General features: G+C 39.9%; 1 protein-coding gene across 1 annotated transcript in view; it reads right to left on the reverse strand.

The window, feature by feature from the left end:
• ARHGAP29 (Rho GTPase activating protein 29) overlaps nt 1–26,136 on the reverse strand; it is an 81,672-nt gene that overhangs the window by 8,640 nt on the left and 46,896 nt on the right. Inside the window, exons 4-19 of the mRNA XM_032777872.2 lie at nt 14,327–14,423; nt 13,919–13,991; nt 11,314–11,380; nt 10,679–10,816; nt 10,330–10,394; nt 9,616–9,726; nt 9,435–9,515; nt 8,901–9,117; nt 8,514–8,644; nt 6,591–6,781; nt 3,429–3,592; nt 2,627–2,755; nt 2,345–2,443; nt 859–1,022; nt 368–556; nt 34–171 (exon numbers count right to left, since the gene is read on the reverse strand). Coding sequence (XP_032633763.1) covers nt 34–171; nt 368–556; nt 859–1,022; nt 2,345–2,443; nt 2,627–2,755; nt 3,429–3,592; nt 6,591–6,781; nt 8,514–8,644; nt 8,901–9,117; nt 9,435–9,515; nt 9,616–9,726; nt 10,330–10,394; nt 10,679–10,816; nt 11,314–11,380; nt 13,919–13,991; nt 14,327–14,423 — 2,054 coding nt within the window. The remainder of the gene's footprint in view (nt 1–33; nt 172–367; nt 557–858; nt 1,023–2,344; nt 2,444–2,626; nt 2,756–3,428; nt 3,593–6,590; nt 6,782–8,513; nt 8,645–8,900; nt 9,118–9,434; nt 9,516–9,615; nt 9,727–10,329; nt 10,395–10,678; nt 10,817–11,313; nt 11,381–13,918; nt 13,992–14,326; nt 14,424–26,136) is intronic.

Consider the following 26,136-nt stretch of genomic DNA (forward strand, 5'->3'; position numbering starts at 1 on the left):
CCATCTGGACTCTAGAGCAGTCAGGGTACAGACCTGACGAAGGTATAATTTAAGGACGTTACTGATGTCATGTGCATAGAGCTCTGACAGTTCCACCAAGTCCTTTCCATTTTCAAAAGCTTGACAAAGCTTTTCAACTCTTGATTTGGCTCCATTCACACGATAGATACCCTGAAATGTGGGGTGGGGAGCAGGGAGGGAGGAGAGAAAAAAAATCAATTAAAAAACAAAACAAAGAAAATGTTTTTTGCTCTAACCGCAACTGTGAAACACAGATTTGAATGTGACAACACAGTATTAGCAGATTAAACTATTTTTAGACTGGATTGTTAGTATTTAAATTTTATAATGATGAGTTAAGCTGTACCTTCACATTCAGGGCTCTGCTTTCGATTTCAGAGGTACATTTTTTGATGATGAAAGGGATGCCACCAGGGACATTTTTAGCAGCTTGAGCAAATTCCACCCCAAACAAATGAAGTCTTCCATGCAGTTTTTTGTGGCCACACTGAATAGCTAAAGTCTCTAAACATTTCTTGTGGCAAGTGAGTGAGCACTACAAGAAATAAGATACATAAGAAAAATAACATCACATACCTCAACATAATTGGACAACCCCAATGTTTCATATTTAGAGTTTGTTTATATTATCACATATGTTGTCCAGAGGGCAAATTTACAGTTCTGTAGTGCCTTGCTCTTTGGCTACATATTAATGCTAAAAGGTCACAATGTTGTCTGAGAATTTGTAGATTATTGCTACCAACAGAATACGAGTGTTAAACTTGGCGTTCATCTTCACATGAACGCCAACAATCAGCAGCTGTACAATATACCGTAGTGCTTCCAACCTCTTACCTCCTCGCATTCTGCTCCATGGAATACCACTAGGCTGTCACATTCTCTGCATTTAGATGGAGCCCTCAACTTTCGCAGCTTGTGTGTTTGAGCTGCCTTGGACAGAAGAGTGTTTCTAAAAGGTCCCGGTGAACTGGCAATTTCAGACGTTAAATCATTTAAACCTTGAAACAAAATTTTGCTATTACGATAATTTCCAAAATAATTGGTCAAACATATATTATGAGGATACAGATTAAGTTACATTACTCCATAATCAGTGATCACCTTTCAGGAAATAACTATGACACCAAACCTGTGAAAGCAATACTATATTATATTACCTGCACAATACATAGAAATTAATAGTTGAATAATCAGCCCTAATATAAACTTTAATCAATCATATTAATAAATGGTCTCAGAGTCCAGTTTTGTGCCCGTGATTAACTATGGGTTTAAAATGATGGCATTTAGATTTCTAACTGATTACCCCTATAATTCAGTCAGCTAGCTGTGCAAGTTCCATCATATGTGCCCAGATAATTGCACATACAAAAATGGAAGCTGCCTTTACAGAATTTGGCCTATAATGGTTAAAATACTATACACATTCTTTGACTAATGCTTCTTCACTGCCATAAATCTATTCAAATTACATATACAGACACAAAAGAGAATATCAAAATACACAGAGACCTCTAAATAATTCTATTCCACTCCTATGACCCCAGAGATAGTATTTTAGAGTTCTAGAAAATTTGTGCCATCACTGGTAATTCTTGTGACTTGTTATTTAAAGTAACAAAGTTTTTATTCAAATGAATGTTGACAAGCCTCAAAAATGTAAACTCTTACTCATAATTCTGTGCTTTCAGTTAGGTTTTATGAAATATAAGAAAATCATCTAGAAGCTCAAATGGTATTTGGTTTTGTTTCTCCAAGGCTGCCATACTGTCAAAAAAACTCCCCACATCAACCTAACAGTATGTTTTTCACATTTAAGCTGGGGGCATCAAACATGATGCCAAGCCAACTGGACTTAAAAGGATAAAACCTCAGTTAACATCCTAAACTTTTGGATTGTGCAGATAACTCTCTCTCCTTGTCTGGGTGTTGTACCTGGCAATATAGAGAAGACCCAATACTTGGCATCCAGCAGTGTAGCTCTTGTTGTGAGCACTAATGCTGAAAACTCCTTGGCATCAGATGCTGAGATAACATGAGCCAAGGGTGATCAATGAAGCACCATCATTAGAAGTGTTCAAATGAAGACAGTACATTAATCTAAATATAGAAAGGACAATACTACACTATTTTATAGAAATTAACTAGATGACCGAGGTGGTCCTTTTTGACTGTGTATAAAACAATTTTGTGAGCATGTCAACTTTAGATGGATTCAGTTTGATTTTAAACAAAGCAGCTAAAAACACAATCACTCAAGACCAACAAAAGCCTTCCACTAATTTAATGGAATATAGGGCTCAAAAACATAGTACATTACCACAGTCTGAAGGAGAAGGTGGTTCCCTTTCATCAAGATCATCTGCAGATGACATAGTGCCAGTAGACGGTGTTCGGGGAAGCCTTCTCTTAAAATCCGCTATGGAAGAGAAGACGTATTTTCAGACTCTTGAAAATACAACCTGCCCAACTGCATATTCTCAATATGGGCTCAATCTAACTTCCACTAAAGTGTCAATGGAAGAATTCAGATTCAAAGAGACTCTGGGTCAGGTTCAATGAGAGGATTTCAAATCCAACTGTAACTGGCAATGAGCTGTACCTGGACTAGCAGATGGAGAGTCCATGGATCGTGATTCGCTGCTTCCTCCTGCACTTTCAGAGTCACTGCACATTCCTCCACTTTGGTTGCCAACTGACCATGATCTGAATGGCGGGGGTCCTCGCACTGCTTTAAAAAACAAAACAGTAAGACTTGAACACAGCTGGCTGTGAATGTTCTTAACTGAGGGCATTTTCAAGCAGGGTTGTAGGAAAAGAGGAATATCACTGCAAGCTAAACCACGCCAAGTTACATAAACAGTCTCCAATGAAAATAAAGTTGTTGCATGTATTCTTGAAAAAGCTTTACAGTACGTATAAAAAACAAGTTTTAGAAACTTGACATTTGTCATGTTTTAGTGACCACCTGAAACCAAAAGGTATTCTTTAAGCGTTAAATTAAAAAGTATCTTAAAAAATTGCTTGTTTTACTCTATTATTGAAATAAAAATATTAATACATAAATTTATTATGAGGATTTACTGTGACTTGCATTTCACTCTTTTTGGCAATGAAACTAGATTGCTCAGCTAGTCAGTATTACAACTGGTTTATATGCACTAGCACACATGCGGTGTTTAGGATGCAAACAAAGCTTTATTTAAAATACAGCTTTTTTTTGTTGTTAAAACAAATGCTATTTTGTGGGCTTAAGCTACTTAACAAAGCTCTTCTATAAAAATGTTGGTATCTATTACCCATCATATGGTACCTCCAATTACTGGCAATGGAACACAGTCACACCTGCTTAAGAGGACCTTTCTATTTTGAAATGAAAGTATAATGAAATATGAAAAACCTACCTTGGATATCTGTGCTGCTGGAAGATCTCTTCTCCCCAATTTTTTGGAAACGACTATAAGATGGACTTCCATCTTCTAAAGACTGGGTGGGAAAGTCTCCTGAACACTGGGATAAGTTTCCATGTGATGTATGGGCACTGTCTGTTGGTTGTTTACTAAAAGCCCTTTGAAGAAAAAAGCCACTCATTGGAAAGAGGCCTGAATACAGTATGCAATTAAAAACTCCCAAGGCATTAAAATGCTTAATATTTGTACTGTTCACACCAATGGCAATCTCAGAGTGTATCATGGCAAATATTTAGGGCCAAATATTGCTTGTCAATTACATCAGGGGAGTCCCAGCTATGTAACAGAGCAGAATTTGGCTCTTGGTGTTCATGTACCAGTAGTACTCCTCATACAATCGATCTTTGAAATGTCTCCATGAGGGGCTTATGACCCCTATTTTGCAGATTGTGAAGTTACAGCAAAAGTTAACAGACTTGTCCAAGACTAGAGGAATTCAGTGGTAGATCTGAGATTAAACCTCAGCAGTTCCTGCCTTCCAGTCCTGTACTCCCCTCTAAGGCGTTGTCTCTAAAAGCACTGGTGTGCACGACACTTTGTTGGCAGGAGCGCGGTACAGCTACGTTGCTAAAAGCAGTGTAGACAAGGCCTAAATATCATTTCTCCCATAATACATAGCTATTTGCTACTTAAAATTAGTCTAAATTTAAGATTTTTAATCTTTGTACCATTGGCTTGAACATGATTATGCATCTATAGCATATAGACTTTAAAAAGGCTCAGAATAGTTAACACTATTCAATATATTTTTCGGCGTACATAAAAGACTTCACAGTGCTGCAGAAAGCTTCTAGTCTCTGGTAAGTCAGCTCTCAAGATGCAAGGAAAGAAAGCAGTTAATCTAATTACTCTAAAATGCTGAAGCACGCTAGGGACAAAATGGCTTATTGGCCAACTATAGCCTGAGGAAAGCCTGCGCTTAATCAGCTCTCTTCTACCCAGGAGAAGGGAATTGTTTTGAAGTCTTCTTTACAAGAGAGCAGTTACAACAGTGTCTTAGGTAAATACAATTCTAAAGAATAATAAAAAGTGACCATTTCAAGTGCATGGGGAATCACAATGCCATGTGAAAAAAAAAAAAGAGTAGCATGGTGTGGAAAAAGAATCGCTATGAAACACAAACTCTAGGAGGGAAATATTTTGAGGGCTATGCAATGGTTTTGGAATGCCATTCCTACTGATTTTTTGGTAGTGGCATAGCTAAAGCCCTTTAACTCTGAAAATTCAGGAGTATGGGTCTAAATTAATGAAAGGCAAGACATTTACCGACAAGTACTAAGAATCTCAGCCTTAACTTTGAATTTCCTGGCTTTGGCTGGTGCAAGTCTGACTCAAGCACTAACTTTCTCTATTTAGCTCCCTTTTGAAACAAAATGACAACACTTTCCTGTAGAACTTTGAAAACAGAAATCTGAACGGTTATTTTTGCTCTTAAATTGTAAAGTGCCACAATGGCAATTTTACACTGAGTTTAAAAGACTGAAAGGCATTTAGCCTATTGATATGCTCAGTTGAGATGCTGTTTTGCAGTCTTTGCAGTACCACAATATACATAACCAGAATTTGAGGTGAAACAGTAAAAGTTCCCATGGTACCCAGAAAATGGTACTTGTTTGGGGTAAGTGTTCTAATACAGTTGTGATTAAGGCAACTCATGCCAATAAAAGCTTGATGTCATTATTAACAATTTGTATTACAGTAACATTTAGGATTCACCAGATTCGGACACTATTATGCTAGGGGCTCGACAAACACACAGTACATTCCATTTATTAGAGATGCTGATATTAACAACTATAATTTAATAGCAATATTTTGTCAGGAACCAATCCCGTCTCATTGACTTTAATTATTAATAGCATTTGGATATTGGCAACAGTCAGGTCACTTCCTAATAACTTTAGGGAGGGGAGGCGCGGCGAGTGGAGGAAAAGAAAGGCCACACAACCACAGGCAGTTTTGGGCTGCAGGGAGTGAAGGGAAGTGCTGGGGCTGAAATAGAACCTTCCCCACTTGCACGCTCTAGGTGCGCCCTGCCCTGGGCACCAGTGGCTGTCGGTCCAGCATATCCCAGCACTTTCTCCCATGGCTGCAGCAAACCCGTGCCTGCAGGGTGTTGGGGACCCATCGGCCCTCCAAACAGTCAAGCTAGCAGACTGCGGGGCACCTGGCAGTCCCTCCCCAATGGGGGAACCCCAGCCAGAGTCCTGGCACTGTGGGCTCAGATGGGAGACTGTAGGCAGGGCAGCAACAGAGAGAGAGGGACTGCAGCCTGGATGTCAGGGCACTGAGGGCCATAGAATATCAGTTTGAAGGGACCTCAGGAGGTCTAGTCCAACCCGCTGCTCAAAGCAGGACCAATCCTCAGACAGATTTTTGCCGCAAATCCCTAAATGGCCCCCTCAAGGATTGAATTCTCAACCCTGGGCTTCGCAGGCCAATGCTCAGACCACTGAGGTATCCCTCCCTGCAACTGGCGGAGGTGCACACTACCTCTCCCTGCACTCTCCAAACTGCGTCCTGCCCTGGGGGCCCGGATTCTGCACATTCCCATACTTTCTTGGCTGCAATCTTGCAGGCAGGTTTGCAGGGCTGCAGCCATGGAAAGAAGTGCTGGGACATACCAAACACTGGCCATAGGCAGCTCTGCAGAACTGCAGCCACAGAAGGCACAACCCACTGCTTCCTTCCCTGGCTGCAGCCCTGCAAACCTGCCTTCTGCTTAGTAGCTATTTCCAGATAATGGCAACTTTTTGCTGGGAACCGAGAGGTTGCTAATAAGCAGAATCTACTGTACACCAGAAATACTGATTCTAGTGATTGAATCAAAAACAATTTATCTATGTTCTATTTAGCCCTAGTATAAATTAAGGGGAAAATACAACACTGTGGTGGAGATTTTAGTTATAGCATCAATGTCTAATTTAACGTGGTTACGGGATAGGACAAAGGGGCATAAGTCACAACTCATGGTAAAATGGCAAGTTCTATTTTACTCCTGTATGAATTTTGTTTCACTGCTAGAAGCATCCTTCCGTAAACATTTTCCTCACATTTAATTTCAAGTAAACAAGTGTCATTAATATTAGCTCTCACCCATCAACCTCGGAACTCTGAATTTCAAAAGAACCTGATTCAATGGGAATGTCTTCTTTTGGCAAACTTTTCACGAACTCCAAATACTGCTGTCCTGGGTCATAGAGCTTGGCGTTCTCACAGAGGGTCTGACAGTTAACTGGAAGAGATACAACCTGGGCATGCTGCATTTGGAACAGGTTAACTGTTGCCTGTTATGAAATAAAGAAGTTGGGGGCATTTTAAAACATTTACAAGACAGTTTATAAGTAATCCACTCCTAAGTTAACCTTTGTTGGGGGAAAAAAAATTAATTAACCCACTTTATTGAGGACTCAAACAAGTTAGCCAACTCTTATCATCATAAATATTTTCTAATGCTGGACTAGTCAGAGAGAGAACCCCGTGTTCTGAGTATCCCTAAACCTCTGACTGCTAGAAGCTGGGACTGGACGACAGGTGAGGATCATTTGAGAATTGCCCTGTTCTGTTCATTCTTTCTGAAGTATCTGGCACTGGTCACTGTTGAAAGACAGGGTACTGGGATAGACAGACTGTTGCTCTGACCCAGTATGACCATTCTTATGTTCCACAGATTTCCAAGCACTAGTTGTACCCTCTTTAAATGTCACAAACTGCTTTCCCCATACATCTATCCCATCTCCAGCTGGTGAACATAGCACCAGTCTCTCTCCATTTAGATTGGTGTGACCAGCAGAGATTTCTGTTCCTCCCATCAACAGCACAAAATCCTCTATCAGGGTGAAAGACTGGGAGTTCCAAATCTAGGCTGGCCTATATCCTATATTTTAAGGTAACAGATGACAAGACTTCTCCCCAGGATGCAGACTAATTTAAAAGGATATTGGCTGAGGAGGTCTGCAGAGGGATCAAAGGAGGAATCCTCTCCTCACAGGCCAGGAAATAGGAGCAGAGCCACCCATCATGGCGGCTACTGCAGCCTCGGGGTTTCGGTAATCACTGCTGCACTTCCACTCTCTTCCACAGAGGATGGATTCTTGCCTTGTGGACTCTCAATGCTCCACCACCATTGCTGCTTTGCACTAGCAAGGAGGGAACCCCATATAACTGAGAGTCACAATGTGAACAGATATGGGCCCCATGAGTAAGTATATAAATAATATGTAGCAAAGCCGTTGTCCTCATTGTGAACTGAAATATCATCTCCTCCTCTGTATTTGGTCTTTTCTAACAAAGTTTAAAAGTACTGAGTTACTCTGCATAGTAGATTAGTCATCTAAAAGAACAAAGCAATGGGCTTAGCTTCTCTCCCTTCTTCATCCTTCCTCAAATTAATACCTGACTGATTATACTAACATGACAGCTTCTAGCCTTATGGAAGCAGCATTTCTAAATACAACAACCTTTTTGCTTTTGCAGGCCTGTTGAATTTCATATACTGTAGCCAATCAAAACTGAGTTCATGGCAGCTTCAAGCACATCAATGTTAATGGGTTCAGAACTGTATTTGTGTAAAGTTACTAGCTTTCGTTCTGTACTCCTGAACAAGGAAATGTCTTTTCTAACCTTCAAACAAAACCAACGTAATTTGAACAAAAGCTGTACTCATGAGCAACAGGCACAGATTAAACCCAGGGCAAAGGCTCTCTGCAATGATCAGTGGTGTTCATAAAGAAGTTTACAAAAATCCCATCTACATTCAAAATTCTTGCAAGGCAATAGTTTATGAAGAACATATCTTAAGGGACCTTTCTATTCTTTTCAATAGGATGCCACTAGCATGAGAAAAACATATATTATTTTTAAGTAGTCAGCACCATAAGCTGGTTTTCTTTTACTTTGTTACCCCTTTAGGTAAATGTATCAAACACAGCACTCCTATAAACAGCTGTTTAAACGTTATTTTCTAAAGTCTAACTTTCTTTTTGAGTTCAGAAATAGTTTTTAAAAGGGTCTCCTTACAGCTTTAAGAGTAAGATCACACTGAAAAACAAGTTCCCGAAGCTGTGTTAAGGTATCACTCTTGAAGCTTTCCAGATCATTTCGCTTTTCTTCAACTTCTGCCATGCTGGCCTTGTAGTGTTCACAGGCAACTAAAGAAAAAAAAAAAAAAAAAAAAGTGGCGGGAGGGGGGGAAACTTATGGACCACAGAGCTTTGGTACCAGAAATAAGCTAAGGAACAAAAATGGATCAGCAAGCTTGTAATTGAGGGTTCCTATTAAAAAAAACACCAACAGTATCTAAAAAAGCATGGATTACGGTAAATTACAAGCAAAACATTGGCTTACTTACCCCTCATTGTCCAAGCACAAGTAAAACCTGAGAACACTGTCATTGCAAAAAAACACTTTTGGAATAAGCAAATAGAGCTCTTACTTTCTGAAGAGCCTCCTCTTCCAGCTTTCGTTTTTTCTCCAACTGTTTGCTGACATCTTTCACAAGACTGCTGTTTGTGCTCAAATGTTCTTCCTCAGCTCGAATGGTGGAAGATTTTGCCTTTTCATACTCCTCTTGACGCTGCAGGTACAGTAGCTTTGCTTTTCTTAGAGTAGCTTCCAGTTCTTGCTATACAATATACAGTGCAAAAACAAAGAATGAATCTCTTTGCATCAAACAATGCAATTATGCTACTGGAAAAGAGGCTGCTATGTAAATGCCTCCATTTTACAGTACTGACTACAAGCAACATCTGAGGAGCCTGCATAGCCCTAATGCCTGCATAACCCTATAGGTTATGAACTGCAGCAAATGAAAGCTGTGGGTGGCTTAATATGGGTTTAGATGTCTAACTTTAGGCACTCAAGTTTGTAAGTTCTGGCCTGCATATTGAGCAACTTTTGAAAACGTTGGACACTCAGTGTTCAGTACACAGAAATACCAACCATTTTCTTCTGTTCTCGCTGCCAAAGTTCCTTGATATCTTTCCTTTGTTTATCCAACTCATTTTTTCTCCCTACAAGAGGCTAGATAAGAAAAAGTTTATAAGCTAAATAATAAAGTCATGTTTTGTTAGAAAGTATGCTGCTATGCATTGTAACAATTACCTGAGAAATAAAATTTTACCTGCACAAATTTGTTAGTCTGGAGAGCAGCTGCTGTTTTTTGCCAAAGCTGACTGTTCTCAATATCATTGTGAAAAGCGTTTATGAATATAGATTGGAATGGCATGTAATCCTAGGATTAAACACAAAAGAAACTTGTAATATTGCAGGGTAGAAGAGGAGGATGTAGTCATTCCAGATCCTAGTAGAATTTAACTAAATCCCCAGGTTTTTGCATGTGTGAAACCCAGAATTAAACCTGTAACGTGAAGGTTATTGTTATAATTTTCTCTAACAATTTCACTTCCATTAAGAGAATACTTAAAAGGGGAAGGTTCCTACAAGTCTAAGTTTTGTGGTTACTAAGCACACTGAAAAATAGCATACAAAATAGAAGCATGATGCAAGGTAGCTTTTTTAAGAAATGTAAGGAACTTTTACTGAAGTTAATTACATAAAGACCACTCTATACTTCCAATAGATATGTTCAGTCATCAAAATTTCCACACAGATTCAAACGAGATTCAGAAGGGTTGAGCTGATAATTTACTATGTAATCTCTTTTGTATTCACTTATACAAGAATTAACTCTTCAGTGCCCAGAACTGGGACTTCCGAGAGCAAGGAAGTTATTTTAATTTTTAAATTGGATACCAGCCTAAATATCATATTTGTTTTTTATTTCTTTCTTTAAACATAAGAGAAGTTTAAAAAATAGAACTAACTGAACACTCACCTGGGGTCCAACAATAGCTTTTGCAGTTTCAGCCATTTTTGCTAAGTTTTTAGCACATTCCACTTCTGTGGGGAAAAAATTGGATTTCACACAATAAATGTTAACGGTAACAGCAATTGCACCAAACATGAAACTTGGTTTGCATTCTTATTTTAACAAAAAAGGACACACACACCATCTTCATTTGTTGCAATCTTTCAATTATAGGAAATGGGTAACAATCCTATTCACTTCAGTGGAACAGCTCCTAATTTAGAAATCAGATTATTGACAGTCCGCAGCACAAGCCTGACAACAGATTTAATTCCACCGTGACAAAGCCGATTAGATGCCAGAAAGAGCCACTCACCCAGGCTAAGCTTTTTTTCTATCCATACAACTACATCCTTGGCATATTTTGACCAAGCTTTAGCGTAAGACAGAGCCGATTCAATTCCGCTGTCATTTCTTAGGAGCATGCTATCGACCTCTTCAGCCCGAAGATGTCCTGAAAATAAAATGTCAAATGCAAAGAAGTGAATTTTAGACATGACCACACACCGACAGCAAAGCCAGTATCAACCAATTGTGAACACTAAAGCAGCTCTGATCTAGAGTAGTTCTTTAATGCTAGTTGACTCTAAATAGGACTGACAAGGGTTTTAGAACAAATTAAAGGGTCATGGTATTTTATCTTGTCTAGTTGTATGGTCAGGATAACTTTCTTAAAAAAAATAAGGATAACCAAAAACACTAGTCTCAATTGCACATAAATGTAGCTCAGTGCTAGTCTATTTTCTCCAAAAAGTTAATAAGCACAAATATGGATTCTCTCTTAAAATTAGATTTCTGAATTCATTTTTAGTCTTAATCTTAATATACCTGATTAAAAAACCCCTGAAGTATCGAGTTTATTTAGAGAATATTTTCACAGTTATGAACATGTGCAAGACAGAATGTACAAATAATGTAAAGAAAGATGCTCATTCATGTAAAAACGTCTACCTGTATCTTGAACATCTTCCTGTTCATGTAGTGATCCCACAGACTCCACGGAAAGGTTTTCAAAAGACTTGCATGTAATAAAATAAAAAGTGTGTTAGAGCAGAATAGTCAAAACAAGGATCGAAAGCATACTAACAAAACAAGAGGAGCTACCTGCCTTTAATTTTTCATAATTTACCACTGACATAGCAAGAGAGAGCTAGGCTGCTAACTATTTATGCTTAAGAACTTCTAAGTTCCTAAGACAGTTTAAATGCCAGGGAATTTTTACTTGTCTTTTAAATACTTTTGAGCAGTAGTCGTCTAATTGTTTAACAAAGCAGTTGACATTTACTGAATCCACATATCCTACCCTACACCGACACAGATACACACACCTTTCAGCAAAGCAGTGGAGTTCTGGACAAGAATCAGGAAAGGGATAGAACTACGATAAACTTTTCCCCCATCCGCTCACCATAATTCATTATGTACATTAAGGCTAAGCATATAAACTTCCCACAGATTTACTCTCATCCTGCAACTTCTCTATTCCATTTCCCCTTTTTCCTCTTACAAGTCCTTTAGCAAAAACTTTCAAGTCATTTCCACATTTTTCATCCACTAGTCTCATTACAGATGCCCTTACTGCTATGATCTGATCCACTGACGAAACAAATTATTTCAGTGAGCCTTGTATAATGAAGGGTGTGTGGGATTGGGCTCTTCGCTCTACACCTTATGTTATTCTTCAGTCGTTTCCCTTTTTTAAGATACTGCCCTAGGCAACCTTCTTGGCAGGTTCATTACTCTCTACAACTTTATCTATTAAGATATATAAAATTAAATAAGAGCTACACAAATTATGGGTACTTGGTCTAAGACTCCCTATCACCTCCAGGTTTAAGGCATTCTCCCCTTTTTGTTTTTCAAACATCATAAAAATTAACCCATTCTAGAAACTAAGTTAAACTTTAAGCACTACATGACTAACTGAAGAAACACAAGTACTTCTATAATTTAATTTGCAACAAGAGTTTGAAAATAAATCTATCAAATATGTTTACTTGTTTAGGCAATTTTTCTTCTTGATTTTTCTAACTTTTCAAATGGAGATTAAAATTAACACCACGGCCTGTTTCTGTTTTGGTAACTTCCTGGTTCAGGTTTTGGTAACTTCCTGGTTCAGGTTTTGGTAGCACCAGTTTTGTTAACAGCTTTGCAGACAGAAATACACTAACTTACACTACCTCGGACTGTCCATTCAGCTGCCAAGCAGAAACCACTGAAAGTTCTTCACGGATTTCCTAAGATTCCAAGGGGGCTTGTTTGCCAGTTAGTTTTAAGGCTCTGCTTTCTAAATTATTTCAGAATTTCTTCATCAATTCCTTTGAACTTCCATTATTGTTTGGTTTTACTGTCTTTTCACCCCAGCTTCATATTTTCTCATTCTTCTAATCATTTAGCTACATGACATTCATGATTTACTCTTTAGGATGCCCTATGCACTTCCAAAAAAACCACGATTAAGCAAATTTGTGTAAAACTGCCAAGGCCAAAGTACGTCATAAAAGTACTTTCCTTGCCTGCATGGACAGAAAAATAAGTAATAATTACTTCTGAACCCAGAATTAAACACACACTTCTCTAAGTCCCTGATTAAACACCAGCAACATTTTTGAAAAGTTTTCCCCACTGTTGCAGATGAACAAGTGTTAACTTTGGGAGCCCCTTTATGTAGATGGCCCACCGGCTGTCTCAGCTAACTCTGTTGGGAACAAGTCTAAACTGCATAATGCTGAAAACTGTTCCAGTTGCTGGAAGCCTGTCCACATGAGGGCTTCTGAAATTAAACAAACCAACCAACCCCACTTAACCTAGTGTAGACAAGGCCATGGAGAACATAGTATTAGCCGTGCTATGACCATAGATCTCTAAAAGTTTAAAAAAAAAAAAAAAAAAAAGTTTAACAGTACAGGCAAGAAAACTTAACATAACAAGACTTGACCATAACAATGCTACAGAACTACATCTTAAAGGTGTTTTCTAGTAGCAGAAACAGCGCTTAAAATCATGTACTCCAAGATCTGGGTTGAATTTCAGCTTTCGTTCTTGATACTCTTACAGTCTGGATCATCACAGACACTGATTCTTAACTATATTTTCTTGCATACAATATACACCGGGCATGGCGTACCAAGTTTTTGGTTTTTTCCCAGCCTGCACAGCACTGATAATGTTTATTCATGGATAATTAAACTTGGGCTCTGTTTCTAGGTCCAAAATGCTTACTTTTAACAACCAGAACAAACTTTAAAAAAATTAACACTTTATTGGAATCAAGCAATGTAATTGCTCTGCTGGATAAACTTATTTTAAACATGAAATAATCTAAACAAGACTGGCAAAAGTGAAACATCACTGGTATTAAAAACATGAAAATATTTTATACAGGGAAGACTTAATGACACTATAAAATGGCATTTACATTTTAACTGGTTTTATCTTTCAGAAAAATCAAACAAATTCATCCAGAAACAGGGATATTCAAAATAAGATGAAAAGACTATGAAGATTTCCTTTACAAATATGATTCCATACTCCCAAATGAATGCGTTCAGCCTACCCGACTTCTATGAGATACAGGAAGTCCCAGTGAAGAACCATTGTCTACATCTCCCATAAGGAAGTCTGAAACACTGCAACAAAAACAGAAAAAAACTGTTTCATTTGTTTGTTACTTCTGAACAGAATTTCTACAAGTCCTTCCAAACAGAAAGTTAGGTGCATATTAAAGAATCCATCTATCTATTTTTTAAAAAGCTCTGCAAAACAGTATGTTCAAAAAAATCTATTTTCTTTCAGCATATTCAATCTACAAGAGCAACAAAATCCTAAGACTGCTCAAGGTGTGGTTTACTTAAGTTCATATCTCAACCACATTTTATCTAGAAGACAAAATGAATATTTACTATTAATCTATATTAATTCTGTTCAGTATTATACCTTTTAAATTCCAACCTATACCACTTACACGTTTCCAAAGGTGAATGCCAATGTCTCAATAGACGAAAATATTTCACTGAAGAGTTCTCTCTTGTTTTCTTCATTCACTTCTTTAAAGTTCACAGCTTAGGAAACAAACAGAATCCAAATAAGAAAAATTGTTCATTTTTACAAATCATACAGGAAAATTCACACAACAATCTTGTGGAAAAAACATCTATAGAGAAAGGTAACCCTAAACTTCATGAAAGTATATTTCTAGAATTGTTTATAGAACATTTGGAGCAAACTAATAAATGTAACTCAGGTTCAGGGCAAACAGATAAGCACAATAACCCAGAAAACTTCCCAACTGGGAATAAGGTTACCATCACTCAATTCCCTATATTTTCCTATTCTCAGTTAAAGTCTGTGTGGAAGCTCTTTGGGGGAGGGGGTAGGAGAGAGGAAGTCAGAGCAAAGGAGGAAGGATGGCCAGTCACAGGAGTGATTCAGTTACCTACAAGGCAGTGACAACACACACACCTCATAAATGATTTAAATATTGATATAGGAAATTGTTTCTCTATCCTTCAGGCCGGTCAAGGAAGTCCAAAAACAGTTTACCAAAACAAAAACCATACAAATATATTCCTATTTTATATCTGAAAACAGAAATCCTGTATCTAGATGAGATGTCCAGGGAAATACTATAGGTTGTTTCCTTGGCAGAAACCTTCATTTGCCATTAGTCCTGCAATCTGGTGACCCAGCTTAGTAACAGTTGTTCTGTTCCATTGTGCAAGTTGGGGGCAGTGGAGAATAGAGAAAGAATCTCTCTATCACCATCACATGTGATTTCAAAACAGGAAAAGGATAAGTGTGAAGAGTGACCTATCTTAGTATTTAACACTGTTAGAGCAACTGACCCTGACTAGAGCCTCAAAGTGCAACTGTAACACAAACAATAATGAGAAGGGAAAATGTATTTATTTTGGTAGCTTGTGTTAATACCTCGGGGGTAGGAGTGAACAGGTGTAATCAAAAGCAAGTAGTGGCAGAGACACGAGGGGGAAAAAGCACGATTTTTCTATCCTACTCCCAAATTAAACCCGCAGCAAGTTGGCAAAGAGCAGTTTTCTTTCTGGTTCTCTCCAAAATACTCCGACCTGAACCCGGGGTGGACCTCGGGGACAATCTTAGTGACTTGCCTGAGCCAACTGAATTTAGATTAATGTCTATTCCTGAAGGCTTAGTTGGACAATGTGAAATTCTGGTGTACCCGGATGCCATGAAGTTTACACACACCTTTTGCATGACATTCATGACAATATTAACCCAACACAAGTAATTCAACCTATTTGTATTTATAGTGCTTCAAACATACAAAAAATGAAATATGAAAATAAAAAATGCACTGTATCTATTTCCAGAATCAGTAACTCCATCATTAAGTGAAAATTTAATTCATTGTACAGAATTTTCCTAATAAGCTTATGCTTTTTAAGGCTTCAGTCTAAACTATATCAAGGCTTCCTGCCAGATGCTTAAACCCTAATGGGTCATCAAAACAAAGAAAATACAGTAAGTAAATCAGATATTCTCAGACTTCCTTTGTGAAAGGAAACGTTTTCACTAGCAAATTAACACAAATTCATTCCTCCTTCCCTGCATGTACTCAGCATGCCAACTGATTTGCCAAAATATTTTTTAAAAGTGGTTTTATAGCAAGCTTGCCTGACATTAAGCAGTCTTGTGCTGTATAACAATTCTTTGGCATATGAAGAACATACTGTAATGAAATGGCAACAATAGTTTAATAGTAGTCACATGACAAAAATACCAGCAGTTACTACTGTAGTCATTGTTCCCTGTTAAGATCAAGGTTTCTCTCTCCCTTTCCATTTTATATTGTGCGATTAACATGAAAATAATGCCTCTGGTCCTTCTGAAGAAAAAGAAATACATGCTATACAGTTCCACAGAGTAAACGTTAGATTACAAGTTTTGAGTGGATTTGTAAAAATCAACAGAAGAAAACGTTTTGAAAACGCTCAACTTTGCAGAAATAATCGAAATCTATAAATAAAGTCTTCCAAACTTAATCATTAAGCAACAACATTTAACTCAAGGATTTATGAATTACCAGCCATTCATGACTGGAAAAAAACATTAAAATGCAAGCACAAAATCCTGCCTATTTGAAACATAAATACAAACACAAAGGACTTACCGTGAAAATATTTAATAAATACTTAACCAAAATATCTTCAGAGAAGCAGTGCTTCTCTCACTGTACTAGTGAAACATTTAAAATGCAACCTCACTCTAAAGAAAGGCAGTCTGCACTAAGAATCCGCTTTCCTGTTCCAGGAAGATTTATGGTTGTCTTGTTAGGCCTTCATTTTCAGTGATGGAGAAAACTTTCCCTTTCAGATTCCATCACATTAAGCGGGGTAACAAAAATTATATGAAAAAACAAGTTTCAGGACTCCCACCTCTCATCTAATAAGATTCCCCAAAATTCCTACCAATAAAGTTGGATATAGACAGCTTTCTTCATGTCTCTTACTAGTGCATTCCTGATGTACTTAACATCTACTTTAAACATGCACACTCTTTCCCCAGGACATCCTGACTGCACACAATAGCTACTGACAACAATGGACTGTAGTAATATTTCCCTGTCTGGAAATGGCATCTATCTAAAGTGGTGCAAGATTCAAAATGAGCATGTAACTTAATAGCATTTGCAAGGGAAAATGTTAATTTTCTGAAGTCACACTGTAAAGATAACATACCTGCCATCTAGTGCCTGAAAGGCAGTATGTGTAATATATTAAAGGTGAGCTGTATTCTTAAAAGAACAAAAGGGATATGTACTGACAGTCAGCTTGACTAACAATATCACGACATTGTAAAACAGATTTCAGAGTTTGTATCTTAAAAGTCAAAGAAACCAGAAGCTTAATCCAAATAAAATGCCTAACACAAACCAGACTGTTTGGAACACTATGATTATGAACATTTTTAGAAATAAGAATTCCAGAGATATTCCTGGAGATAGTTACCCATGCTTCTCTAAAGCCAAGAAAGACTTTGAATCTGCTCTTTTGAATGAAGAGATAGTCAAACTATGGTCTCCACTTAAAAGTTTTGCGAGTATAGCTATGTCAGTTAGGTGTGATTTTTTTGCCGATATAGCTTTGGCTGGCAAGATCCTTAAAGCAGACAGTTATACCAGCAACAGTCTGTGTCCATGCTAGGAGGATTTCCTGGTATAGCTATACTGACAAACTTTGTGTGTGATATTCTTCTCTTCAAAGGTTAATTCTACCATACCCAAGTGAACAGACCTAACAACACTACTCCTTTTTCTCAACAAGATGTCTACAGTCCTAGCCTCCCTCTGTTGCCAAATGATTCAGTTACTTACTATCTATATGACAAGTTCAAACAATTTTGTTTTATCTCCTTAACTGGATGACTCGGGGGGCACAGTGGCTTTTGTATTCCAAGGTCTTTTAATAGCCTAAAAGAAAAACATTTTTTTTCCCCAATTACCTGAAGCCTTGTAGTTGTAGTTCTTCTGTTCAATGAACTTTCAGTTTAATCGCTTCTCCGAATGTAGGACTTTATTGACAAAACAAACATCAAAACGCCATGAATTCCAAATACTAGCTTATAGTCACCATTCCTTTCATAGGTAGTAAAATGATGCAGTTTCCGTCCATAATTGATTCTTGGCTACAATTTATAAATTTGCAGAGTGGGGGTTTTAAGCAAGCATACTTTCTTGAAGTCAGTGAAAAAAATGCAATCAAGTTATACATTAAAGCAGACGAGATGCAACAACACTATGCAGTCTACCTCTGGCTACTCTTAAATCATAGAATATCAGGGTTGGAAGGGACCTCAGGAGGGTTGGAAGACCCCTCAGAAGCTAAAGCTCAGGGGTGGGCAAACTTTTTGGCTGAAGGGCCACATCTGGGTATGGAAATTCTATGGCGGGCCATGAATGCTCACGAAATTGTGGGTTGGGGTGCAGGAGGGGGTGAGGACTCTAGATGGGCGTGCAGACTCTGGGGTGGGACTGGGGATGAGAGTTGGGGGTGCAGGAGAGTGCTCCGGGCTGGGACCGAGGGGGATCAGGGCTAGGGCAGGGGGTTGGGGCACAAGAGGGGGTTAGGGGCAGGATCTGAGCAGCGCTTACTTCAAGTAGCTCCCAGAAGCAGTGGCATGTCCGCTCTCTGGCTCCTACATGGAGGCGCAGCCAGGTGTCTCTGCGTGCTGCCCTGTCTGCAGGCGCCATCCCTGCAGCTCTCCATTGGCAGGTGTGGCACTTGGGCAGTGTGCAGAGCCCCCGGGCTGCCCCTACACATAGGAGCTGGAAGGGGGACATGTGTGCCGTGGCTCCCGGAAGCAGCAACATGGAGCAGGGCAAGCCCACAACCCTGCTCCCTGGCGGGAGCTCGAGGACCAGATTAAAAAGTCCGAAGGGCTGGATGTGGCCCCCAGGCCGTAGTTTGCCCACCCCTGCTATAGCTAGTAGTGCATGTGCAATGTGGTTGTTGGTCTGATTGGTAGTACAGTAACTCCTCACTTAAAGTCGTCTCCGTTAACGTTGTTACGTTGCTGATCAGTTAGGGAACATGCTCGTTTAAAGTTGTGTAATGCTCCCTTCTAACGTCAGTTTGGCAGCCGCCTGCTTTGTCTACTGCTTGCAGGAAGAGCAGCCAGCTGGTGGGGGCTTAGAACCAGGGTGGATCAGCAGCCCCCCTATCAGCTTCCCTATGTTCCCTGTGCAGCAGCTGCCTAGCAGGCTAGCAATTGCAGCTGTCCCTCCCACCACTGCCATCTGCTGCTCCTGCTCTCTGCCTTGGAGCTGCTCCCGGAGATTCCTGCTTGCTGTGCGGGGGGTGGAGGGAAGGAAGAGAAGGGCTAATGTCAGGGTGTTTCCCTCCCCCCTGCTCCTACACCCCGCTTACCCCATCTTCCATAAAGCAGGGGGGACACACCAGGGCTCAGGACAGAGGGAGCTTGCAGCAGCTGCGTCTCAGCAAGCTGATCTAATTAACAAGGCAGTGTACTTAAAAGGAAATGCCATATCTCCCTCCATTACCACTGCCTTGTAAAGTGAGAGAGTTAACCCTTGAGGGCTCAGCCAACAGCTAGTTCATCATTTAGCAATTAGGGAAATATCCCACCCTATGACTCCGCCACCTCAACCAAGCTTCACAATCATCATCACTGTGTACCAGTATTAAATTGTTTGTTTAAAACTTACAGAGTGTGTGTGTGTGTGTGTGTGTGTTTTATATATATTAAAAAATACAGTCTTGTCTAGTGAAAAAATTTTTCCCTGGAACCTAGCCTCCTCATTTACATTAATTCTTATGGGGAAATTGGATTAGCTTAAAATCATTTCGCTTAAAGTCGCATTTTTCAGGAACATAACTACAATGTTAAGTGAGGAGTTACTGTAATAGCCGTAAGGAGCCTTTTAGGCCTATACATCTGGCACCAGCTTCCTATTTACTTCTGAGCAGGAGTGGTAATTGTACGAGATTTTCAAGGCAACAGTTTGTAGATTCAGTGCTAGGACTTGGCATTTTCTGAGAGTGTCCTCAACACTGGAATTTGCTTCCTAGCTGATCTAAAAGAGACCTTGTCTGCACCTGCCTTAGTACATGTTAATTAGGGAACACTAGGATAATTGTGACCAGCTGACAATTGTCAACACAACCGTATGTCTGCAGAGAGACATATGCTTGTTATGATGGCATTTCACAACGTAGCTGTTTCCCACTGCCAGTTTGTTACTATTAGCAGCTGATGGAAAACAATTTTTTCCTAAGCTTTTGATTTAGGATGGATGCATGAGTTCTGGCTTATTTGAGCTCTTTTTACTTTGTTTCTTAACATAACACATGCTCGCTGCCCGCTGTACATCTGCCTTGAGATGCATAACTAAACGCATTTGAGGAATATAAATTTTTTCATAAATGTTTAAGAACAAATGTGTATGGAACAGTGTTGCAATATCATTTGCTAGAGGTCCTTAGGACAAAAGCACAACATAGCTAATGGAAGGTCTAATCTTATATTACAGTTAATATTGGCAGTTTTTATCTTGGTATATTGACCGACATAGGAAAAACCACTTAACTAAAAGCAAACTGAACTTCCATATTCAATTAGTTGAGATGCTGACATATTTCTATTATTAACATGATTTAACTGAGACAAAGTGTCGTGTTTAAAAAGAGCAGAAGTTGCTGCTAGAGCTTATTCTTATGCGATTAATCTTAAATTATTCAATTGTGAACAGTTCTCTACCATCATTTTAGGGCTGATTTTATCTTTTGAATTCTACCAATAACCCCTCAGTCCTTAACACCTCGCTGTATCTCTTTGCCATGTGTAAAAGCAAACATACATTGGGTGTGCAACAGGTGCAATCCATGCCTTTCTAGACATCAGCTACAAATGAAACTCTCACCAGAACTTTGCAATAAGATGTTTTGCTTTGTTTTTTAAGCTGGTATGAAGAACTAAGGTTCATATTCACTTGTGGATAAGGAAGCACATCTCCATAGCCGTCAGTGCAGTGAATTTGGCTTTAAATTTATAACTTGTTTGCATCAGACAAACTAGGGGGAGAGCGAGAGAGGACATGTTTGAAGTTGTCCACTTATCTCAATGGGGGAGGCAATTTGGAAATATCTGAACAGTTCTATGCATTGCATTGTTTGATCAGAGGCTTAAATTTAGGATTGCTTATGTTCTTTTAAACTGTATCCCAAGTGGGAAATTTCTTCACAAAAAGGGCTTCAGCACTGAAAGCACTTCTCAGGTGTCTGGTCCGCTGCAGTCTGTTTGGGAAAGTGGCTCATGAGGCAGCCTCCCCCAGCAAGTGAAAGGATCCACTGCTGCAGTTGCAATGTCAAGAGAAGCTGATACAGACACTTGGCCTGCCCTACTCTGCTTTTCTGACTATGGGACAGCCTGCTGGATGTCAGGGACAGCAGTTTTAGAACTCTCATCCTCAACTGCCCAAACCAGTTTAGATCAGAGCAACCATGGAGCTGAGACTGCTGGTGAGACAGCAAGGAATTAAGAAGTTGGGATGTGGGAGAGGAGAGTCCATCTATTTCATGACCACTGAACAGGCTGTGCAAAGACTCCTGTGGTTGAGAGCTCAGATTAAGATAGGTGCCTATTTCCTCTAAAATCACCTTCTGCTTCAACAGCTGGCACAAAGCACATGCTGCACACAAAGCATACATGTTGTAGACATGCCTGTCACAGAATAGCTGGCTCCTCAGGGGGCCAGGCTCCCAGTCTACTGTGATAGGCTCTGCTAAGGAGAACAAGCCAACCCAGATCCACCTGCAAGTAGTTAATTGCCTACTTGGCTGGGCAGCAGTTAATTAGCTAAGGAATAGCCACAAGGTCCAATAAAGAATGATGAGGCTTCAGACAGAGTTCCAGAAAACAGGAAGGAAACTCTAGCAGAGAAGGAATTCTCTGGGAACCTAGTTAGGGAGCTCACCAGTAAAGGGGACCTAGGTAACTACTCCTAACCCGGAGACGTTCTGAAAGGGGAGCACACTAAGAGTGCTACGTCCCCAAGGAGAAGGGCCTTACTGAACAGCAGCAGGTTGTCCATGTTACAGAGAAACTACATGCCACTCTGGAGAAGAGCTGCAGCAGTTTGAGCTCTGAGAGAGAGTCCTGAGAAGGAATCCTTCCCCTGGTGATGGCAAGAGTCCCTCTACGGAGGGAGGGGGGCTGGGTAGAGAGCACCTTAATGATAAGAAGCCTGGATGGGGGAGATGAGTGGATTTAGATGGGACTAAGATTAAGACTAACTCTGCCTCCCCACTAAGGATGCTGGAGTAAAGGCTTGCTTGCATGTCTGACTGGCCTTTGGATGAATAAATTAGACTGAAGGGGCACACTTCGCTCCATACATGTCTCATTGGGGAATCTGAGGCAGTGATAACTGTAGTTCTGCACTTGGCCTCTGGGGAGGGCATGAGAAGTGATATGTCAGCTGCCCCAGGATAAGTACACACCTTAATACCACTCTTGTGGAAGACTCCTACAGAAATTAATAGTAAGTGATGCAGGTGGTTTTGAGCCATTCCACAGAGCATAACAGAGAATTATATCTGTGCTAGAGAGTACTGCAGTGTGATTCCTAACCCACAGAAAGCAAATAATAAAGAAAGATAACCTATGGGTTCAAAGTACTTTCTGTAAAAGTCTATAACTTTCATGCTTTTAACTTCTAGCAAATTTTTCCATAGGGCAGATTCTTTCCCCTTCACAATGGAGTTGCAGAAAGTGGATCCTGGAACATTAGTGGGAAAGGCAGTCTCAAGAAGGTCCCTCAGCCCTCCAACGATCTGGCAAAGTGGCTCAAAAGAGCTGAACACAACATAGGGACTTTGCATTCAGCAAATATTATACTTCAGGCCAAGTGAGATCATTTTTATACAAGTGCAAATTCTTCGGGGGGAGGGCGGGAAGGGGCAGGGAGGAATAAAATTGCAGGCACTATTTGAAAGAGCACTGTTCACATAACCACTCATATTTAAATCCCCAGGCACATGAGGAGAACAGTGAATGACTAAGACCAACATTAAAACATTTTTCACTGAAGCCTTTTGATAGCCAGCAAGTGACAAATACAATATTTTATTAAAAAGAAGAGAGAAATTTAGTTAGGAAGAAAGTAGCTACATGTTAGAATTTAATCAGGTCACCAAAGCAGATCCTCCCAAAATGTGCAAAAAGTTCCATTAAATTTTAAATCCCCAAAAATAATCAGAACTTTGGGTTTTTAAATATCGTCTGAAACAGCTCTTCAAGAAGTGTGATTCATTCAAACTAGCAACATGCTAGAACTTTGGTTCCTTTCCAGTAACAGCAAAATCACTGTGCACCACACCCATTTTCCCTGTGTAAAGGTCTCTCATTCCATCAGCCAAGTCCCTACTTAGGGCTTTTCTTAATATACAGCACACTAGTGCAACTGCGCTGCTGTGGCGCTTTAGTGAAGATGCTACAATGCTAATAGGAGAGCTTTTCCTGTCAGCATAGTTAATCCACCTCCCCAAGGGGTGATAGCTGTGTTGACAGGAGAAGCTCTCCCATTGACTACACAGTGGTTAGGTCAGTATAACCACATCACTCAAGGGTGTGGATTTTTCACACCCTGGAATGACACAATTATACTGACATAAGTTCACAGTATAGACCTGACCTTAAATTCTCTAAATGAGCTACGGCTGCATGCCAATTCTTCATGTGCACATAAAAAGCTATAACCATGCTATTGGACCTAGCTGGGCTCACCTGCTGAAAAAAGACTGGATGATGCAACTGCACTGTTATACTCTGCCCATTTTATTTAAAGCATGTTGAAAGTAATACTTCCATAAACTCATTACTAAGGTACTGGTTTGTCATGGGGGTAAAAGCATCATGGATACTGTAATTTTTCTGTTTGACCACGACTTTTCTGTCTGTGGTTTTAATAAAGCAGAGTTTCCCAAATGGTGGGAAACAGGAAGGTTCAAGGTAAGTCACCAGCCCAGTGAGGAGGGGAAGCCTCACTGGGATGGGAGGGATAGAGAGAAAGTCAACAACCCTGCACTCAGCTTGCAGAGGTGGCTCCTGTCACATGGGGCTGTTCACACCAGGCATTACACTTCAGTTTGACCAAGTTGGGATTAAGGTTGTGGTGCGAGGGTGGAGGATGCTGCTGCAGGTGGTCAGTGCCTCCCTCAGTGGAGTGAGGAGGCAATTAGATTTATATTTATTGTTTTTAAAGGGTATAGTTGTTTTCATACTCTGACTTTACACATTTCCCCCTAAAACATGACTTTTACTAAGTTTAGCATGACTACTCTGCTATTTGTATTTAAAAAAAATAGCATGACAAATCTGCAGCACTATTACACAATATACAATTGTGTTTCACTAAAACATTGTCTAGTAGCTCTATTACTCTCAAATGCTGACAAAAACTGCCCATTTAGTTTCCAAATGAACTAACAACATATGTTCTGTTTAATTAGCACGAGACTGAATACTAGTTATCAAGTCTTTTCTGGTGTGAGTGTACTAATTACATGGACTAAGCCAGGGCTTTAAAGATGACCTGCAAAGAAGTCAAATGGAGTTTGTACCAATGCTATGATTACCAACAAAAAACAAAAACAAAAAAAGGATTTTTGAGCCAGGGGACGAGGTGAGTGTTTTTAAAGCTTACTCTTCTGCTTGTTTTTTATATTAGAAATTCAGGTCATTTGCTCCCACAGTGCTGACAGCAAGTACGGAACCAGAGGAGTTATGACTTTACAGGAATCTTCATCTCAGGGAGAGCCCTACATGCTTGCACCATGAAGAGACAGAAGACTAGGGTTCTAGTGTTTGCAGTACTTCTAAACCACAAGCAGGAGGAGCTACTTGGCAAGAAAAAAATAACCATAAAGAGGCTTTACCTTCATGTATGAGAATGATACAGATAAGCCAAACAGCATTCTTAACTGACAAAGCAGCAAGTATCTATGCCAGAGGGGAGGGGAAGAAATATGTTGGTCATGACTACAAAAGATAAGTAGAGAACAAGAGAAAATACCTAGAGCAATGAAAAAGTTATATAAAGAAACACAAGATGTCAACACAGAGAATCCTCCACTTGGCTCTTGACAGAGGAAGAAAAGCAGGTGGGATTTTTAATTACACTTCAGAGCATTCTCCATGTCATGCAGGCAGGGCCTAGTGACAGCAGCCCTAGCTATCTTTACAGTAGCATCCTGGGGGACAGCATGATCCCAGGACTAGACAGAAAGTTGTATCCAACCATACCTGTCAAGATTTCCAGGGGGTGGCAAGCCTGGAGGGTGGGGAGAGAAAGAGTTGCAGAGCAAGCCTGTCCACAGCCATCCGTGCGGGACACAAGCCACTAGTACCCATAGCAGTGACTCCTGTGCCTCATAGATGGCTGGGCTCAGCTTCTCACTCTGGGCATCGCTCTCTGGACCCTGGTGCATGGAGCCATAGTGCTGCTAACTCAAATTTGGACTGTCAGTCCCCCGACAAGGGGCCAGCCCAAATCTGAGTGGCACTGCACCCATTTGCCAGGGCCAGGTCTCAATGCCCAGAATGGGGAGCCGAGGCCAGCCAGGCCTTCAAACAGGACAGGAGCTTTTGTGGGCAGTCCTGTAAAACCTGGGACTGCTGGAAGGTTTGTGAAAGGTTAAGAGTAGAAAGCACTGACAGTGTAGTGAGAGCTAGAATGATTATGCAGGTCACCCTAGTGATGTCTCTTCCTGTCTGGGCTGGGTCTGGAGCCAGCTGGAGAATGGCAGCAGCAAGTGCCCAGAGAAGCATGTGCCAACATCTACAGCTCTGATATTTGTCATTTATGGACAACTTTACACATTCATTTCTTCCTCCAGTTTGGGGACTACAAAAACAAGGCCTAGCGAGCATTACAGATTTGTATTACTGATCTGGAAGTTTATTCCATCAGAATATGATTTCATATCTCTTCTATACATTTATATTATGAACCAATTGAAATCCGATAATATTAAAGAGGAATTCGCTGGAAGATCATAGTAAGCCTATTCAGGAAGGTAAATCTCACGTGATGACAAAATATATTAGTGTTAATCTCAATTACATACATGTACAGTTAAAGACTGACAAAGAGACAGCTTTCAAAGCACTAGGTATTATTACAGTTTGCTTCCCGTAGTACTGTAATTGAAGTTTTCCTTTATTAAAAATGGAAGAGCAAGCTTATTAAATAATACATCTGACTTATCGTCTCTTCCC

Source organism: Chelonoidis abingdonii, chromosome 7 (assembly GCF_003597395.2).
Source record: "Chelonoidis abingdonii isolate Lonesome George chromosome 7, CheloAbing_2.0, whole genome shotgun sequence".
NCBI lineage: Eukaryota > Metazoa > Chordata > Testudines > Testudinidae > Chelonoidis > Chelonoidis abingdonii.